This window comes from Gallus gallus, chromosome 15 (genome assembly GCF_016699485.2).
Source record: "Gallus gallus isolate bGalGal1 chromosome 15, bGalGal1.mat.broiler.GRCg7b, whole genome shotgun sequence".
Taxonomy (NCBI): domain Eukaryota; kingdom Metazoa; phylum Chordata; class Aves; order Galliformes; family Phasianidae; genus Gallus; species Gallus gallus.
The window spans coordinates 6,546,344-6,566,680 of NC_052546.1; the positions used below are offsets into that span (position 1 = coordinate 6,546,344).

Genomic DNA, 20,337 nt, shown 5'->3' on the forward strand with positions numbered 1-20,337 from the left:
TCTGTGTAGCAGAGGCATTTTAATGGGGTGGATGATTCTCTTCCATACAGTTCCAAGGGGGACACTGGTGGCACCAGGGATGGACCCCACGCTGCTCCATCACCACGATGCTTCAGGAATGCTCCGGCAGAAAGCTGCTGAGCGTCAGGTTGTCACCATCAGCTTCAGAGCTGGCATCGACCAGCAGCTTGTGACGCACGGGGATGCCCCGCCGGGGACCATTGGTGGCAGCACGCTCGCTGTCGGGCAGCAGGGAGGAGATGCAAACCATCTCAGTGGGGCCGAGCTGCCGACGTGCTGTCCTCACCCTCCGCCAAAGCAAGGTGCCCAGCACTGCCGTGCACACCATGAAGAGCGCAGCCACCAGTGCCAGCAGCAGGATGGCCAGCAGGCACTTGTTCATCAGAGAGCTGTTGTCCCACAGGTCATCCATGGGGTCCGGCGCTGTGGTCCCCCGTGGTTTCATGGACAAAGGTGTTGTGTTCACCTCCTGCAGAGAGTGAGAGCCGGATTTTTTGGAATAAGTGGTGGTGGGGAGAAGAGCTGAGCGTGGCTCCGTGGAGATGTCCATGCCATCAGTCACGGTCCCATCCGTGCCATGCCCTGTGGATTCCATGAGCTGGTCGGGCACAACGGTGCTGCCACTTTGGAGTTCTGTGCCGGGCGCCGTCTCGGGAGAGTCGGTCTCATCCAGAAGAGCCATTGTGGTGACCACCAAAGCCTTGGCCTGCCTGGTGCTGTTGCCCATCTTTGGTGGCAGCTCCGTGCCCAACGGTGCAATGGGCTCAGTGGTGTCGGTCCCATCCAATAGATCTGCTGTGGTGACCAGCGAGGCCTTGGTTTGTATGGGGGTGTTGCCTGACCCTGGTGGTGGCTGTGTGCCCAAGGGCACGAGGGACTGAGAGGAATCCATCTCATCCAAGGAACTGACCGTGGTCAGCACCAAGGCCTGGCTGGAGGTGTTGTCCAGCTCTGTGCCCAGCAGTGCATGAGGGGAGTCATTCAATGGAACCGTTGTGGTGACCACCAAAGGTTTGGGCTGCCCGGTGGTGTTGCCCGGCTCTGTGCCCATCAGCATGTCATGCCCAGGGAATGCGGTCTCATTGCTAACAGGTGTCACAGTGGTGCTGTGGGGTCCAGCATCAGCTCTTCTCCTGCGGGAGAGCAGCGGGGGCTCGGCCGGGGTCTGCTCTGCTGCCCCCCAGGCCCACTGCAGGCCCTGCTCCAGGGGCCAGGTCCTGCAGTCCCGCGGGGTGCTGAGCAGCAGTGCCAGCAGCATGGTGCTGCCCAGTGCCATGGGACCTGGGGAGGACACAGGGGGTGGGTGAAACGAGGCCCCTCCGCCCGAGCAAAGAGAGTTTGCAAAGGGAAGTGGAGAGGCTGGAAATGGGAAACGAGCCGTGATGGAGACGGCCGCTTTGAGAAGAGTGGGTGCAGGAGGGCTGCCTGGGTGGAAATGAAAGCACAGGGATGGTACGGGCTGCAGATTGATAACCCCCCAGCACCTTCCTCCCCCTCCGTGCTGCCAACATAATGCTGGGGGCATCCGCTCAGAGCAGGACTAAAGCCACCCAAACCCACCCGGCGCTCAGCAGTCCCCATACAGCTCCCACACCCAGCCCCAAAGCTGCCCCACATCCGCCCTCCTCACACCCCAGTGAGCAGCACGGGGCAGAGGGTGGCAGCCCCTGCGGACCCCAAGCATCCCCTGCGCACCCTGCTCCATCGCCGTGGGTTTTGAGGCTCACCTGTGCCGGGGGATGCTGCGGGACTGAGGGCCCTGGTCCCAACCCCAGGGGCGTCGTGGGCTGCGCTCCGCCTGCAGCTCCCCACTGAGGCAGGCAGGAAATGTGGCTGCGGTTTTGGAGCCCTGCAAGGGGAGGACGTGACGCTGACACCGGAGGCCAGGGGGCTGCGTGCACCTCAGAAAGCGGCCTCCCGCTCCTCTATCAGGGTGGTGGTTCCGTGGGTATTCCACCGCCCTGCTCCTCCGAGCATGCACGCCGGGGCTTGTGCTGAAAGCACAAATGAAAGCAGAAGTGATGGGAAAGGCGGTCCTAAAGCTGGCAGCGCCCATGGCACAGTGCAGGCACGGACCCCTGAGGGGTGACCCCATGGGAGGACAAAAGGGACCCCAGTGTGGAAAGGAGGAGGAGGGCAGGGGCTTGGCTCTATGCATTCACAGAGCCCCCATGCCCAAAACGCTTCTCCTCACATCCATCCAGTGCAGCACTCAGGCTCACGGAGCACGGGGACGATGGGGAGGAACCCGCCCTGACCGCAAGCACCGGCACAGCAGTGCGCAGGAGCTGCACCAGCAGGAAGGGTGCTGCAAGAGCACATCCGTAGCTCACACCCTGCATCCATAAACAACCCCGCCGCAGCCCTCTGCCCCAGCACAGGGTGCAGTGCTCGGTTGCATCCACTCCAAAGCTTCTGGGGAACCCATGAGGGGTAGAGCATCACAGGGCCAGGGCACGCACAGGCGGCAAGGGAACATCTGCAGAGAGCATCCCCATCTTTGCTTGCAGGGGAACCACCATCCCTTGGGGCCAGGCTGGGCAGAGTCCCAGAGGAGGGGTGGCTCAGCCACCGTCTGACACCACTGGGTTTCCATTGCTGTGGTTACCCCACGGTGCCATCATTCATCACAACCCGCACCCCAAACCCGCAGCCCCCGCACCTGCCCGGGATCAGCTCCAAAAGGGGAACTGGGCACGGGCTGACGACATTCCCCACCCCCGCGCCTTCCTGGGCACAGGAACAGCCAAAGAAGAAACCAAGAGAAGGAAGTTTGTAATCAATGACTTTTTTTTTTTATCTCTTGAAAATGGAAGCAAATATTCGGACAGATAACTATGGCCGCTCTATAAGAGCGCATCTTTCAGGACGTCGCTGGTTCTCTTCTGGGATATCGCGGCTACAAAAAGCATCAGGCACTGACTCTGGCTGAGCCTGGCGAGGCATCATCAGTTCATTTAAATAAAGCACAAGCTGTGAGCTCACGGCCACGGCGGCCGTTCCTCAAACCTCCACCACACACCAACCCCATCCGGGCACCCCCATCCAGCGGTACGGAACCTTATTTCCCTCCAATTCAAAACAGGAAACAAAACAGAAGGTCTCCCCGAGCACACAAGCACCCTGAAGTCACACGGATCAACACAGAGATCGGCGTTTCGGGGGGAGGGGGGGGAGCGGAACATTCGGTTTTCATATCCCAAAAGTAAAGACACATCAGCTCGGCCATATAATGCGGCACAGAGACGTCACCGAACGGCCCCGGGACGTGAAGGGCTGTGACACGGCACCAGCGGTCACCCACAGCCCTACCTAAAAGGTAAAAACACTTGGAGGAAGCTTTCGTGCTACGGGATCGTATGCTATGGGATCATAACACATTCTCTGCCTCTCGCATCCCATCCTGGTGCCTCTTCTTCTCCTAGCTGTCCCCACGCTCACCAATGCAGACATCCATCCAGCACAGAGAATCCTTAACGGGTAAGGAGTGAACATGCAAACATTGAAAAAACCTCCAAAACCAATTTAATGGGGGGGAGATTTGAGGTTTTCTAGCTAACCTAAGGGAAAAAAGGATCGGCCTGGGTGAAGGGACGCACCCTGCCGCTGCTCCGAGGCCGGCTCCAAGCACACACATGGGCACACACACTGCAGCTGTGCTGGATGAAGGACCAGAGCACAGCTGGGAGGGGATTGGGGGCTCATCAGCTGGATGTCGCTCTGACCCCAACCGTTTTGCAAGGGATACCGGGCACCGCATATGGGCTGCACCAACACAGCAAAGCCAGAGGGCTGGCGGAGTTTGGCTGGGCAGCATCATCCTGGGCACACCTATGGGAACTGCTATGGCCAGATACAGAGCCATGAACGTGACTGTCCCATGCCCAGGCACCCCCCTGGCAGTGCAGACCTCATGTGAGCAGCAGAAACCCAGCGAGGAGCTCGGCCTGTCCTGCACCTTTCAGCTGAGGACCTCAAAGAGGATGAGGGTTGCTGATCTCATCCAGGGACAAACCATTTCCTGCCAAGTTTTAAGGCGGGGATGATAAGGGGGGGGGGGGGGGACATCAACAATAGTCAGAGGAGTTTTGTTTCTGGAGACCCATCGTGAAAAAGTCGCCTGGCTGCTCCTAACATCGCTTGGGAAGCAGAGTCCAAATTTCTATCATCAGCACTACAGTCTGGGGACAGAGAATTGCAAAGTCACAGCTCTTAAAGGCTTCTGAAAGCAAACAAGGTGCATGCACACATTTACAGGCACAGGAGCTGGCTGCACGCGTGGCCTGCAGGCTGCTGCCACCGCACGCCTCGAGCTTTGCGCCCCACCAACACTGCCTGCACGGAGGTCACTTCTGCCTTAAAACAAAGCCTGGCAATGAGCACACGTCCGTTTGGACACAGCTGGGAAGGTCCCAAACTCTTTTCCAAGGGCAGCACGATGCTGGTTCAGAAGTCCTGCGGGGCGTACAAAGGAGAGGAGGCATTGTGGCACGGCTCGCTTCGTTCACAACGATAGATATATTTTTCAACCATGATCAGAAGGCATTAGGAAGGCAGGAAAGTCACCTCCGAGGGGCTCAGAAACCCATCTGATTGTTCAACATTGAAGATTGATACAAAATAGCTTCAAGTTCCGATCTTTAAACAGTATAAACACCCCCAGACACGCACGCGCACACACACACAGTGCTGTCCCTTTAGATGTAAAACACAAATACTGCAAAGTGGCAAATAAAATAAAATTAAAAAGCAACTTTTTTTTTTCTTTTTCTTTTTCTTTTTTTTTGGCAACTTAAAAAAAAAAATATATATGGATACGAACAATGTGGCATTGGTCCCTACGTCTAGAAAAGATATTTGGGCACGACATTGAAAGAGTCAGAATTGGGTTTCTTGTCAAGAATTCATAACATCTGTGGGGGGAAAAAAAAAATAGAGACTGTAAAAGTAGCACTTATTCTCGTGGAATTGTTTGACACAGTCACAGAAATTCATTAAAACATCAGGAAAAAAAAAAAATTCTTTCACTAAAAAGCTTGGCTTTAATCATCGGCTCTCGTTGACGTGAATTTGGGAGAACAGGAAAGCTCGTACTGGAATGCTGCACGCTGCTGCTGGCCAAACTGGGCAACTGGAATGTGTTGGGCTGGCAGCGCCCGCCAGCCCCGCTCAGTCTGCAATCTTCGCCATCTGCTGTTCCAGCTTGGAAATGCGCTCGTCTTGGTTGGTGATGGTGTCTTTGATGGATTTCAGCTCTTTCAAAATCTCATCCAATTTGGCTTCGTTTTGCTGGATGGAAAGACAGAGCGTGCGTTGGTTATGAGATGGCAGGGTTTGGTCCTGCAGATTTAAGTTGTTAAAGCAAAGGGACTGGATGGGAACCTCGCAAGGCTCAAGAGTGCTGAACTCCCACCCTTATCATGGACTCATTAAAGTTGGAAAAGACCTCTGAAATCATCATGTCCAACCATCAAACCAACCACATCCCTTACGCAAACCCTCCTTGCAGACAGCAGCCTGACCCAGCCCCAGCGTGCTGGAATTGCACACACCACTTTTGTTAGAACTGTTCCTGAGGATGGCAACCAATTTCAGGCCAGCACCCCCAAAAGCTTGTGGATCTTACTCACAGTGTCTGAGGCATCAGCCGCTTTCTTTGGAGCACTTATGAGATCGCTTTTCTTGTTTGCAGCAGGCTTGTTGTCCAGTATATTCTTCTTGACCACCTTGAGATCCCTGTTCTTGCCAGGAATGTACCCATGCTTCAAGGAAATGAGAAGGGGATCAGCATTCTTCCCCTCAAACCACTCTTCTGCTTCCAGCGCTGCCTCCGGGCCGGCTGTGTCGGGGTACAGGTCGTCCTGGAAGAGGTCCGACTGCAAGGAGAAATGAGCAGGTCAGGAGCTTTGGGGCTGGAAGGCAGCAGTGGGCTGCACGTCATGGAAGGCAGCAGTGGGCTGCACAGCACGCCAGCAGCATCCTGGGCTCACCTTTCGAGGGACGGTCATGATGATGGGCTCGCATTTCCTCTCGTGAAGCTTGAAGAACCTTTCCAAAAAAAAAAATAAATAATAACAATGAAGAAGAGGTGTGACTTGGAGGTGAGGATAGCTGACACGCCACGCAGAGGAAGCCTCAGTTCTGCTGCTCATGCATAGCAGAGTACTGAGAGGCAGAGGCAATCCTAAGGAGCCACAGCCGGGCTGCACTAGAGCAGAGCTCTTGTAAGGCCCAGACAAAGCTAGCTGTGTGTGTGCAGAGCTCCCTCCTAGGCACTGCGTGACTTCAGAGAGCACTTTGGCCAGAGGGGCCATCAGAATGGCACAGCCCACTGCTCAGGGTGTTGAGACAAGCACCACACAAGTGATTGCCATGTATCGCAGCAGCAGCCTCCTGCTCACTGCACAGTCTCACTCTGAGCTAGTTACACAAACTACAATCCTTCACCTCAGCACTGCTGCTGGAGAACTCATATGGAGCAGAGAAATGCAGGCTTTGCTTCCTTCCTGGCTCACCTGCTTTCATTAATAACAAGATGACGACCAGGCAGCTTCAGAAACCACCTCCAGCACATTCCCTACCAGCAGCATGCCAGGAGCCACTGCAGACATCAGCCTACATCCCCGATGTGCTTTTCTTTGCCTCGCTTTCCTTGGTGATTCTGAACCACATCTGCACACGCTGCTGCTCACAATAAATTCTCGAGGCAGCTTCCAACCTGCTTGCTGCATACAAGCTGGGGATTGGGATCAGCCTTTCTCCTTACCTGGCAATCTCGCACTTGTTCACATCAAGGCCCCTCTTTGGCATGAACCCCATCCCCCTCTGCGGCTCTTTGCTGCTGAAGGTGTTGAGGTAGTGAACGTAGGGGGATTCATCCGTGATCTCAAAGTAGCGAATGCTGCTGTCGCCCTGCAGGACACAAAGAGATCACTCCAGAGTGAATTCTGCTACACGAGCACCTCTGAAACAGCAGGAGAGGCAGCAGGCATATGGAACAAGTGCTCCTCATTAGCAGTCTACAAAGACATTGGATTTACTTGTGTGGATCCTCCTTTTTAATTACTTGCCCGCCCCCTTCTTGTTTTTAGCTCCTTTTCATAGGAAGTCCAAAGCTGCAGCACTCAGAAGTGGGCACTCCAGAGCACTTAATGCCAACAGACTGCTTTTAGAAAGGAGTGCAGGTGATCCCAGTTTTCTATTATCTAACCTCACAAAATTAGCCTGAGTGTTGCTGCATGCTCCATCACCTTCAAGTGCAAGGATAACAACATCTAACATGCACCTTCCTCCCATACTAACGCACAAACATCCAGGTCAACACCAACAAAAGATGTTTGAATGAAGGCATCTGACTCGTTGCATGTAGAGCAGCTTTACCCATATCAATTCATCTCATAGAAACATCCAACTACACACCACACCTTCGCAGTGCAGACCTCGCGGGCTCTGTGTAGCCCTGCAGAGTGAGGATCAAAGCAGCTTGGAATTCAGGTTGCTTTACAGCTTCATCGGCATCGTTCATCCAATCAGTCTACCTCTAAACAAGCCTGGCCATTAACAGCTTCTCACCTTGCCACACAAGTAGATAATGTTGGTATCTGGGTCATAGAATGGCAGCAGGACCCCGTTGCTGGTGTCCATCTCGTGAAGGGCTATTGGCTCCTCCATGTTTTTCTGGAAATGTGAAAAAGAAGAATTCTGTTGTTACCAAAGGATGGAAAAGCTGATATTAACACGGGATCTACGCCATTAATGTGTATGGGATCCACATGTATCCACACGGAGCTAGAGAACGCTCAGCTTCCCCACCCTGAAGGCTCTCCGTGTTAGAGTAACAAATGCTGATGTCTTGCAAGGTCCTCCATTCCCTCAGGATGTTTTAATCACAAGACACATTCAGAGCAGGACCCCAGTCAAGGGGGTCAAGTGAAGGGAAAGACATGACGCACTCATGTCAGTGAGAGTCCTGTGCCAGTGTGGCAGATTTGCTGCTGTCTTGCTCTGTACATACAACTCATGTACTCTGCCTGCACTTCAGACACGCAGCTGCCAGCTTCACTTCTGCTCTTGGCGAGGCAGGGGCTGACAGAAGAAAACCCACTTCCTCTCCTGAGCGAGCATCAAGCCTAAATAACATCAACACAGCTCTGGCACAGGAAGTCTGAGTAGGATCAGAGAGAAGAAGGAAGAAAGCTCAAGCAGATCAACCAAACACAGCAGCTGACTGCAGGCCCTGCTCGCCAGCTCAGCTGGGCACTACAACAGCACAGCAGCAGTGGGATAGGAACCTACTGGATTCCAGAGGGCCAGCTGCCGTTCGCTCATGCGGCTGAAGCCGGTCGTGAAGATGTTTCCATCAGCAAGGAAAATGGCTCGCATGGGCCGGGCTCCCTCGTGGGTTTTCTCTTTCTCCTGAAATAGATGTAAAGAACAGCCTTTAGCGAGGAGCAGAACGCCCCACTGGTGGTGACTTCTCTTTTGACTGCACAGAACGCCAGCAGGACACGCTGCTCCTCCAACGCAGGATGCTGACTATATGGAGCAACATCCAGCCATCCCTGCCTGATGCTTGAGGGAAGAAAGCCATTACTAAGCTACAAAAGAAGTGGTCACAGCCAGCTTGTTTCAGCTTTGCCTATCCAATTCTTACAAGGCTGAAGGAAGGCTTCTTCTCAAGCTACAATGCATACAGGCTGCTAAATCTCCGTTCTGCATACACAACTTTGAAACTGTAATTATGCAAAAGGATTAGATGTGGAATTACACTCCAGCAGGTTTTAAAACTGAGCCCTCAAATCCCAGTTCAAACACTAATTCCAATAAACCCAGACAAATCCTTCAAGCTCTGCTATCCCTCTTGTAATTTCTTTCTCACTTTGAAAAGGATGACTGAATGTGGTGTGGATTGGGGAAAAAAAAAAAGGTTCTTCCTTTATATGTTCTCTCTGCTGAAGTGAAACGACTGCACAAACTTACAGCAATGATTTCTTGTTTCCTGGGGTCAATGATTCGAACTTTTTTGTCTTTGGAAGCTGTACAGATTAGGCTGCCATTGCGATTCCAGCTCACGTTGTAGATCACATCCACGTGCATGTCATCTAGGTTGATGAGGGCTTCACCTGTCCCCACGTTCCAGATTATAATTGCATTATCACAACCTGAAAGAGAAAGTAAAAGCTAAAAAATCACAGCCGTGATGTGAACTGGAGAAAGCCAGCAGCAGAGAACAAGGAATAAGACCTGCTGTAGCTGCAGTGCTTCGGGCACTGCCTCTTAAGTGTGCTCTGTGTGCAGAGCCCCAGGCAGCACCACCTCACTTGAATACAGGGTCAGAGAGGGGATGAAGTGGCCAGAGAAGGCAAAGAGGTGACGTTCTTACAGCTCTGCACATGACAGCACTGGCTGACAGTCACTGCCCTCTCAGGTTACAGAGATTTGCAGCAGAAAGAGTGGCGTGGATGGAAAATTAGGCAAGTGACAGTAGAAGAAACAGCAGAACATGGAGGGGAAAAAAAACCAGCAGGCATCAAAAGCTGAGGTCAGCTGTTTCAAGAGGATCATTAGGCAGGTGGTTTTGTTCAAGGACCAAACAGCAAGAAGACAAAGAATAAAGCCTTGAACAAGATGACAGCAAAATAAAGAACAGGACTGCAGCCATAAGATCCCAGGAAAGGGAACAAAAGCACAACGTGCAAGTTAGCAGTGCTTCCTAATGCTTAAGGAGGGGTGAAAACATACTGAGGGGAAGACAGTTATCCCTGCACACTTCTAAACAGTCCAAGAGACATCCAACATCAGTTTGCTGCTACTAAGAGGAAGCCTGGAGGCTGCAGTGACCTGATGGTATCCTCCTGGCCAGGCTGCCTGGACACACACAGCAGGAATCTGAGCAAGCTGCCTTCTCCTTTTGTGCATTCCCACACCGAGCTTCGTTAATTTAACTGCCACAAAGTCTGCATCAAAGCATTTTTGGGGAAACCAGATGCAAGCCAAACCAGCACCTCAGAGAGCCTTGACATCTACCAAAAACACACAGCTCATCCGACAGTCCAGCTGAAACCATTTGCTGCTTTTATTACGCTCCAAGCTAAAGGTCATGCTATGAAAGCTGCAGAGTGAGCTAATGGATAACGACTTTCCTTTTTATTTCCATAACGATTGGGCTGTTTTTCAGTGGCCAAAAGAATCTCATTGCATAAACTGTACCAGTCGAGGAGGCCATTTGGGAAATACTGGAAGTCTGGGGAATGAGGAGCCAGGAGTTAGGACAGCTGACAGAGATCAGTGAGATGGAGGAACAGTTGGGCCTTTTATAAGAGGTGCATGAAAACAGGGATGAGGAGAGTGGATATGAAAGCCTATCAGCTTGATGGAACTTGCAGATCAAAGGAAGTCTAACAGTTGTAATCCTGTAATTCACGCCTCCAATTTCCTGCTTCTTGTCCCTGTAAACTGAGGGCAATAAAAGGCCAAGATAAGGAAGGGGCTGTGAGCCACATGTCACAGCGTTCCTAGGAACTGTCACAGGTCCTGTGATTCCCTGAAGCAGCTGGGAGAGGGCAGGAGGAGCCATCAGCTCCCTCTCCATCCAACTGGGATGCCACGGGGATGGCTGCTGCCCACGCAGCACTGCCACATACCTGCACTGAGCAGCACGTTGCGCGCCGTCGGGTGCCAAGCCACGATGCCCACTCGCTTCGAATGGCCTTCTAGAACTACCACTGGCTCTGTCAAGGACAGCGTGAGCCCGTTCTCGGGAATCTGCCACACCTGGAAAAGGGAAAAGGAAAGATGGTGAGCCAAAGGGCATCCCTCTGAAGGGCGCATTACTCATTCGCTTCACGCATCCCGTGCCAAGCCGCAGCAGAAGCCCAGGTTGTCACTTCTCTACATAAATGGGGAAACAGAGGGAGGAGATTGTTAGCTTTTGTCAGGGCTGAGTGTGACATCCTTCCAGCACAGCACCTGACTGCTGGCAGGTCACACCACGAATCCCATCCTCCACCACATCCCAGAGCCATACATGTCAGCTGCTGCCAGCAAAGGACTCAGAAAACACTGCCTTGCTGCTCAGCTCCACCTGAACCAGCTGCTGTCCTTTCAAGTTATGCTTGGCCCTGGAAAAGAAGAAGTTGCAGCTACGTTGGGGCTGACTTCTTTAGAAATGCTGGCTGTTTTCTGTCTCACCTACGTGGCTCCACATCCTTCCGCTGGTCAGGACAGTGCCAGCAGGGGGAGGAGCAGTCTCAGGGCTCTGATCACACCTCTGCAGTCCCAGCTATGGGGCCAGAACAGCTACACCGACCTCAGCTGGTGCCCTCTGCCATGGGCAGTGCCATGGGAGAGAAGGTGCACCCCTGTGCCCCAGGGCAGGAGCAGCCCACCAAAGCTATTGCTGCAGTTCAGTGCTGGACAACCATCTTTGAACTGAGTTTGACCTACATCCGGCTTGTTAAAAAAAAATTAAAGGAGAAGCCTTCAACTGAGCACTTATAGCTGCCGGAGGTAGGTGGCAGCAGCAGAGCACGTTTGCTTCCCTTCTATTGTTTGCTTTTTCTGGAGGAGAAGAGGGATTGCCCAGCCCTGCCCGCAGTGCCCAGCGAGCTGTCAGAGGCAGCAGGATGACTCCAAGAGGGTTTCAGAACCAGGGCAGCTCACCTCCAAACAACCCCAAATGACTTCACCCCTGCCTGCACCCTCCAGGGTTTCAACCCCCCCCCTTTTCCTCCTGCACAGCCACCCCAGCAGCACCCATAGCGCCAGGATGGCACGTGCTGGCTTCCACCAGCCACCACCTTTTTCATCACATTACAAAGAGCACGGCAGCATCAGCAACTGCAGCCTCCATGTGAAAGCAAAATACACCTTGCACACTGCGACAAGTCAGTGCACCTGCCTGTATCAAGGTAACTCCAGGTTACAGAGCTGTCAGCTCTTATAGGAGCAGCTTTGTTCGTGCCAGCCAGGGAAGAAAAGCCTGACAGCAGCAACAGCTAACGCACGTCTGCTGACAGCAGCGCAGAGCTTCACAGTCAGTCTGCTAAAACTGGCACTGGCACTTAATGTAATTATTTTACGTAGGTCTCACAGGAACCACCTCCAAAGCCTTAATGATTCTGAGTGCGAAGGCAACGCCGCAGGAAATAGCTGCTGCCTGAGGCAGACGGTGGGGAGGGGTGGGAGAGCTGGGGAGGGGGCCATGCAGGAACAACAGGGACCATGGGTGCAGCCTGGGGCACAGGTGGGAGAGGACCAGCAACAGAGAAGAGCCAGAAGCCACCCAAAATGCTTCTCCTCTAGATGAAAAGGCCAGGACAGTTAGGACTGCAAGAGGCAGGCTGATGTTGCGTTGAGGATGAGGCAGGGAACCAGAGCTCTGCTCACCCCAAAGTTTGGGGAGCCCTTGGAAATGGCAAACCTTGGTGAGCACAGCATCTTTTTCCCTTCGGAGAGACAAAGCTGCTCTTCTACACTGCTCTGCCCCAAATCCATGTGGCCTCACCCCAAGCGGGTGGCTGTCCTGAGCCAGGGCAGCTTTCAGAGCCACAGCTCCAGCCGTGGGGGACCAGCAAATGAAGGGTGGGAGAGGAGAGGGGGGAACTGCAGGCAGAAACCAATAGAAGGGATTTTTAAGAAGCCTCTGGAGGCCGGAGATATGTTTTTTTTTTTTCCTTCAAGGGAAAGAGGGAAAGCCCCTATAGCTTACAGCAGCTGCAGGCCAGTGTAATCCCCTGCAGATTACACAAACTATTGACCTAATAATCCTGCTTGGTATTGCAAAAAAGCCAGGAGTGTAAAAGGTCGGGGTGTGCTCCCGAGCGACCCGGCCCAGCATTCCTGCGTGGGGAGGGAACCTCTCTGCGTGGGATGGAATGGGCACAGCACAGCTTCCCACGTGGAGGCCTTCACATTGTACAGTGAAATGAATGAGCCCCGGGTTTCACCTGCATCCCTGCAGGAGCAGGCAATGGGAGCAGCCATTCTCACCGCTGCGAGGGCTCTCCTTCCATTTGAAACCAATTTGCTCCATGGAATGAACCCTTCCCTGCTTGTTAACAACAAGGTCATTAGTGCTCACCTTCTGATGAAGCAAATTTTTCCCTATCTGAGAAAGGCCATCTGATACCATTTACGAGCCTTTCCAGAATCAAATGTTTTCCAGCTGAATTAAAAAGCCTTCAGTACATTACAGCCATTCAGCAGAGCACCAAGCATGAATATTTAAGTAATTCCTGATTTGTTGGCACAAGAGAATCCTTCTTCAAAGAGAAGCCACAGAAGGTATCCGCATGCCTCTGCGTTTTCAAGGAAGTCTTTCTGAGAGCAGCGTGGAGCAGAGGAGATGGGGATGCCCCAATGGTGCCAAAAAAAAGATGTCTGCTTTCCTAGTGCCCAAATAATGACCTGCTCACATGCAGCTCCCAGGCTATTTTCACCTTACAGGCTGACCTTTCTCATTGCTTGGCTGCATAGATGCTCACAGCCTCGTTCTCCCCCTCACCACGAGCCTAGCTGATGCTGACGGGTCCTGCTGTGGCACAGGGTCAGATCCTAAATCCTTACGTGTCAACATACAGACGGCCTCTGACAACTTAAGTTGCTTTTTAAAAGCAGCTGGTGCTTCTGCAGAAAGCCACATCATTTCCCTCCATCACATCACTGTTTTTTGCATTTTCTGTTGGCTGATGAACAGCTCAGAGCTGAAGAAGTGCTACGTATCCCTCAAAGGAATTAAGATGAGTTTATTCAGCGCCAGGCTGCTCAGGAAGCAGGACTCCAAAACCTCTGCTGAAGAAAAGCAAGGAAAACAGGATGCGGAACAACTTGTGCCAAGCCAGACAAGCAATTAAAGCTGGGATGGCTCAGCTCACCGGCTCATCCAGTTCCTCTCCCAAGCAATCCAGGCCAGCCGTGCTCTTTACAACCTCCAGCTCTCTGTCCAGCCCACTTCATACGTGTCCCAGACGACTTGCCCACCAGAAACTACACAAGACCTAACAAGAGACTCAGCTGAGCCCTCAGCCAGCCCTCCTTGCTTTCACCTCCACTGCTTTCAATGCAAGTCACGGCCACCGTTTCCCATACCTACATATACGGGGTGTGGGGACAGGATGGGCAGTGACCCCGGAGCAGACAAAGCCCTGCAGAGCTGTTTGCACAGCAGTGGGCTCTGACACACGCGGACGGCGTTGTCTGCTCGTCAGGAGAGTATGGACAACTTGTAATTGAACACTGTCAGTTTTTCTACATAATTCAGTCCCTCTGGAGCCTTGCAACATACTTGTCATTGCACTTGGATTAGAGACTTATCTTGCCTCCCCAAAGCAGCTATGGACTATAGCTTCCTCTGCTTCTGTTGATGCTCATGTTTCAGAAGGCATTCGTTCTGACTCACAGCCTTTTTGGATTCTGGTTTCTAGAGGAACAAAACAGCATCCTTCAAAGCTCAGTTCTAGCCCAGTAGCGACTGTTACAAACACAGAAGCTTGTTGTTTTGTTTAATATTAAATATAGTATGCTTTGTTAACATGCTTCGGCTTCCGAGACAGAGAGATCACAGGCAAGAGCTGTCCCAGGATAAGCCACTTGGGATGAATCCCCTCCCAAGCACTTTAACGATGAACAGAAGCAAAGGAATTTATCTGACATGATCTATAATAAGATTTCAATATAACATTCAGCCTACAGCATTTCTAAATATGGCCAAAGATCACTGAAGTTATTTGGCATTATTTCATCTTACAAGCATTTTCTTTCACTTATTCTGCTGTGTTTGCATACGCAGGATTCCACATCCATCACTGAGCAAGGTCGCCTATTGTTCTGTGGGTAAAACAGGACTGGGGACCAAGGCTGGCAGGTGTAAAAATTGGATCAATGTTAACGTACTTAAAAAAAAATAAACATAAATTGTAAAAAAAATCCCAAACTTTTGACATCTGCTCACAACCTTTGGGTAGGAAAAGATCTGAGTTTCAACTTTAAACCAAGGGTTGAAGTAGTTATGAAAGCAGATGGGCTTGTTCCTCTCTCTAATCTCCGCGGCTTTCCAGCACACACCACCACATCCATTTGGACATCTGAGATTGGGAACCTCCTCCACCTTCTGTAAAGCACTGCAAGCCAAACCAAGCCACTGCTGAGCGGCACGCTGCCTTCTCTTCCCAAACATCAGATCCCCAGAGGAAGAACTGCTCTTCCATTTGTCCGAGAGAAAACCAGGAAAGTTGGATGCCAAGGTAGAAGGCATCATCATTTCTCAAGCAGAACCAATACCCACCACACAGAACGCCCATCAGTACTCCTCCAGCAGCAAGGACTCTACCTTTGGTATCAGGACAGCAGACAGCCACTTGCCTTCAGAAACACAAGCACCACCTGCAGCATCACTCCCAGCACGAAAGCAGATCCACTCACCATGACGGTGCAGTCCTCAGAACCGCTGGCGATGACCTGGTCGTTGTGGGGACACCAGTCTATGTCCAGCACGGGTCCTGTGTGCCCGCACACCGTTGGGTAGGACTTGTCAATTCGACCCGTCTGGAGGGGAAAAGCAAAGAGGAGAGCTGTGATAACGCCCACAATACAGAGCACATCTAAGACAACAGGGGAAGACTCCTCCTAATGCTCCACTGAGGCTTTTGGCGTTCAGCTTTATGGCTTTTTGGAGCATCTTGTGCACCAACAGAGGAAATGAGCCGGCGTTGAGCCTTTCTTCTTGGAGACATCCCGTGGTGCAAGCCAGCTCTGCTCCTGCTTCGTGACAGCGGGCAGCCACAGCTAAAGATAACCGGGCTGCAGCTCTAATTGCAGGGTGCTGCAGCGCTTTGAGTTCACCAAGCCTGCTCGCTTTCATCCCAAAGGCATTTTGCTGAGATGGAAAGCTTTTAAGGCTCGGTTAAGTGAAGCAAAACCCTGTGTTACAGGACTAAATGATAAACGCTACTGATCCACCGACTGCCACGGCGACGCCATCGCTGATCCCCACCTGCCCCCATGGCACACCCCAGTGCCACCAGTGTGCCACCAAAGTCAGCTCCCCACGAGAACAAGCCAACAAAATACCCCACGTGAGATGGATCCAGCAATGCCAACGCAGCACCCCTTTCACATCCTAAAGCCAGAGTGAGATTCCCATGGCTGCAGGGCCAGGGACTGCAGCCCCTCCCAAAGGGTTTTGCTGCCCACGTGGATGCATCAGCAAAACACGGCTGATGGGAGATGGAAGGCAGGGAGGGAACGCTTTGAGACAGATCCCTCACTTTTTTTGTGTTTAAATATGTGGAAGAAATGGTTGGCATTTCAGTTCTGCCGCTTGGTGGTGACATCCCCAGCCCTGGAGCAGGGCCCTGCTCAAAGCTGGAGGGTCAGAATCAAGCTGGATGTGGGCTTTGGAGGACTGCTGACCTCCAGACCTCTCCTGGTGAGAAAACAAGACAGAGATCCGACAGACTCAGAGTTAAATCACAGGAACACCACAGCAGACATCTCCTGAACGGCCAAATCCAGGTTTAAGAAAGAAATGCTACAGTGAGCAGCAGCACACATCCATCACTTGTACTGCACACCTCTTCTGTCTGCACGTGGACCGACCTATGGAAAAAGATCCTTAATAAGGGAATAAAGAAAGGGAAAAAGAAAGGGGCGGCCCCATCCCCTGCACTGCCACTATGCAGAAAAGGGCTTTAGGATTTATTTAGGGGGGGGGTGGGGTGGTCAAAAGCTGATTCTCATGTTAAAGTGCTACCGCTGTCCTCCCAGGTTTGAGGGTTTGGTTTTGTTTCCTTTCTTCTTTTTTTTTTTCCCCTCAATGTAATCTTTTAATTAGTTAAGGATTTAAAATAAACCTCGGGCGCTGATACACAGCTTAAAATTAACTCAGTATGACTTCAAGAAATTAAATCCTTCTCAAAATCCATTACTGCTCTGCTTGAGCGACACTTCACGGTAACAGCTTTTTGATGCTCTCAAAGTTGTGGTTTGAGAAAAGCCATAGAAGGTGGATCTGAGGATCAGTACCGGTGTGCTGGATGGTGCTGAGCAGGAGCACGCCCAAAGTTTGGGTCCTTTGGCAGGGATGGGCTGCCCTCAGCAACTGACAGATGAGAACAAAAAGCTCTGTTATTAAATCCAGAGGGGTCAGATAAGCAGCACAGGAAAACCATTCCTACCAGTGGCAGCTTTACCAATTAATGTGATCGTCTCACAACTGCTTCTATGCCAGACAAGGGTGACTGGCTGCAGGAAACAGCCCCCAGAGGATGGTAAAAATATCACTGGAAACAGCTGCTTCCCCCAGGCCAGGCTATGCTCACCACTGACAAGAGGGAAGTGGCACTGAGTTGCACAAGGAGCAGCGATTTCACCACCCTCACTTTGCAGAAGTCTGAAGAAAGAATTCAGGTTGCAAGCACTAAGCCACTTTTCCAAAACAAACTGACCACTACCTGTCTTCTTCCCTGAGCTGTGTGACAGTCTCCAATTCTGCAAAGCTGGATGGAGTGAAGCTTGATGCACTCTGGGCACTGACCTTCCACCTCTGGTTGCAGCAGCTGGCCATGCACGTGGCACTTGGGGAAAATAACATGGGATGCAATGGAAGTGCATTGCTCTCTCGTGACCGTGACAAATAGCCATCAGTCACTGCTAAACCAATCACAGCATCCATAGCTAATGTGGAAGGTGATGAGGAGAGATGATGACCACTCAGTGCAGCGATTCCTTCCATCCCTGCCTGCAGCCACCGAGCACAGCTTCCACCCTCAGCAGTGCACAGGGCTTGAGGAGCTGCAGCAGCCTTGCCTTGCACTGAGCACTACCTAAGCATAAGGCAGGGAAGGAACAGTGCTTGCCCCTCTGTTTCCTATGGAAATGAGGTTTCTGTAGCTTTAGTGCCTGCCTGCTCTCCCTTAGCGTATCAAGAACCTGATGATCCATTGCAAACAAGCTGATGGTGATAAACAAAAACCAGTAATATCTTGCTTTTTTTATCTAGCTGTTGCACAGTTGTCTTGAATTCTCATCTCCCCCACCCAACATACATCACTGCTTGGAGCTGTGTGAGAACCTGAGCAAAGTTTAGGGGAAAAAAATCCTTTGTGGTCTTCAGAGGGACAGAATAAATCCACAGCCACACTGTAGAAAGGCAGCACTTCCCCTTCTGGAGGCTTTATGTAACGGCTCACGCTCTGCCACCACAACTGAGAACTCCCTGCAGCAGCATTTTCTTCTTTGCAAGCTGCAAAGGTTTTGCAAAGGGAGGGGGTGGGGAGGAAATTGTCCCCAGTCCCCCGATAGCACAGCCTCAGCACCCCAGTGTTTGTGAGCCACTTTCCCCAGCACATCAGGAAACTGCCAGCCTTCACCTCCATGGAGCTGCTGTGTGCAGCATGCAGGAAGCGAGACTCCAAAGGAGCTGTGTGGAGTGTGCTTGTTGGGATTGGTGCACACCTCCTTGCTGGGCTCCCTCCCTGTACCTTCACTGGGACCAGGATCCCAGATCAGCTCTGCAGTCCTGTGCCCATCACAATCTGCAGCAAGTGCACTGTTTCCACCGTTCTTCCCCGACGTGCACAGCTCACGCCAATTAGCCTATTATCTGCGCTCCATAATGGATATAGATTAAAGCACTTTATCTACGGCTCGCCCCGCAGAGCAGCTAACCCGCGGGAATCGCAATTCCCAGCATGTCTGAAGGCTCCCGCTGGCGCACGGGGACGGTGAATCCCGGAAGGCCCATGCACGGGGCGGGAGGACAAAGCAGCCCGGCGGTACCGAACTCCGCTGACAGCAGCTCCGGCCACGCAGGGGTTAACCGGCGCGCACTTGCCGCGCCGCGGCTCCGCCCCCGCCAATCAGCGCGGCGGCTGCCGGCGGCCCCGAGCGCTGTCATGACCATATAAGGCAAAAAGCCGCGGCCGCCGCAGTGCCGCTGCGGCGGGCGCGGGAACGCGCGCGCGCGGCGCGGGAAAGGGCGGGGGAGTGACACGTGCGCGGCCCGGAGCCGGCAGCGCCCGCAATGAACAGCGGGCCCCGGAGGGGTGAAGTGCTGGGCAACCAGCCGCAGAGCGGGGCCTGGAGCCGATGTTATGCGGGGCTCCTGCAGCCCTGGCCGTGCTGACAGCTCCCGGAGGTCAGACTGTGAGAATGATGCCCGAGGAGGTGGAAGGGGGCTGCTTACCCTATGGCTGGAGCTGCATCAGGTGTTAAATGTTAGAAGCATACCAAAGGCTAGGTGTAAAAGTGACTGCTTTCATCCGCAGAACTTAACAGCAAGCAACATGCTGTGGGAACTCAAACACCTGTGCTAAATGGACTCAATCAGAAGTCAGGATGAGGGGGTGAGGGGAGGGGGATGTTCAGGGAGCTGAAGGAGCGTCATCACTCACAGAGGCAGAAATAGAAGAGGAATACAGGAAGTGATAGAGCACGGCCCACAGTGTGCCGTGCTGCAAAAGAAATCATCAGGCAGAGGGATTTAAGAGCAGCGATCCTCAGCAACCAGCCATGCCTCAAACCTTGTCATATGGGAACATTGGGGAATTGGAAAACAGGGTGGGAATGTGGCTGAGGACACAGAAGTGAAGCCAAAGGATAGCAGGAAGAATCACTGAATAAATGAAAAAAAAATAAAAAAACAACCCACCAAATAATAACACATAGCAAGGGGAAAATAGGAGCCTGTCCTGGCAGGGCTGTGCTGCAAGGCGTGCAATGCCACAGCAACTGAGCAAGGGGCTTCCAACCCAGGTCTGAGTTCTGGGTAGGAGCAGGACATGCAGCTCGAGGGCAGCACAACCCAGAATTCTTGCAAAGAGCTGCTGAGGAGATGAGCAAAATGCAGAGCTATATAAGAGCCCGGGGGCTGGCTTGCTTCGTTAGAGCTAGCAAGGCAGAAGTGAGAAGTCACCGCGTCTGCTCCTGTGATGCACTCCCCATTAGAATGCTATATTCACTTCTGGTCACCACTGCTATTTATAACGGGGCAGATCTGCACACAGAGCTAAGAGAAAGGGCTGATAACAGACAGAACATTTGGAGAGTATGGCTAAGAGAGGCGTGAGGGTCACAAAGACAAAATGTTACTAAGGAGGAATACTAGCTTTTCTTTTTTCCTGATTCACACAAGTACAAAATGCCATCTCAAACAAAAAAAAATAGGAAGGTTTTGAAAGAATGAGGAAACACCAGGAGATGCTGGAACACAGCACAGAGCGTGCTTCCTGACATGGTGCTCCTCTGTTGGAAAGAACCATTTTTCTAAAGGGTTATGAACCCTTTGTTTTTAACTACGAATACATGAAGGGACTGGGG

The 20,337-nt window shown here is 52.2% G+C and overlaps 2 protein-coding genes across 8 annotated transcripts in view; both read right to left on the minus strand.

Annotated features, from left to right (window-relative positions):
* SELPLG (selectin P ligand) lies at positions 1 to 5,188 on the minus strand. 2 transcript variants are annotated; one of them, XM_046901303.1, is made up of 2 exons: positions 1,749 to 5,188; positions 1 to 1,154 (listed from the first exon to the last, which is right to left on the minus strand). In XM_046901303.1, exons 1-2 carry the CDS (start codon positions 2,177 to 2,179, stop codon positions 113 to 115), a joined length of 1,473 nt encoding a protein of 490 aa, XP_046757259.1. In that variant the 5' UTR covers positions 2,180 to 5,188; the 3' UTR covers positions 1 to 112. The 2 variants fall into 2 exon arrangements, with proteins under 2 accessions (XP_046757259.1, XP_001235379.5); XM_001235378.7 differs by having other exon boundaries at positions 1 to 1,302; positions 1,749 to 2,014.
* Positions 2,793 to 20,337, minus strand: part of CORO1C (coronin 1C) — a 38,311-nt gene continuing 20,766 nt past the window's right edge. For 4 of the 6 annotated variants that reach the window (XM_046901147.1, XM_046901146.1, XM_025155467.3 and 1 more), the window contains exons 3-11: positions 15,442 to 15,564; positions 10,665 to 10,794; positions 9,001 to 9,182; positions 8,317 to 8,436; positions 7,594 to 7,698; positions 6,788 to 6,933; positions 6,012 to 6,069; positions 5,652 to 5,897; positions 4,521 to 5,310 (exon numbers count right to left, since the gene is read on the minus strand). In XM_046901147.1, the coding sequence (XP_046757103.1) occupies positions 5,191 to 5,310; positions 5,652 to 5,897; positions 6,012 to 6,069; positions 6,788 to 6,933; positions 7,594 to 7,698; positions 8,317 to 8,436; positions 9,001 to 9,182; positions 10,665 to 10,794; positions 15,442 to 15,564 (1,230 nt within the window). In that variant the 3' untranslated portion in view covers positions 4,521 to 5,190. Of the gene's footprint in view, positions 5,311 to 5,651; positions 5,898 to 6,011; positions 6,070 to 6,787; positions 6,934 to 7,593; positions 7,699 to 8,316; positions 8,437 to 9,000; positions 9,183 to 10,664; positions 10,795 to 15,441; positions 15,565 to 20,337 lie in introns of all 6 variants that reach the window. The other 2 variants (NM_001277868.3, NM_001277869.3) reach the window with 1 other exon arrangement.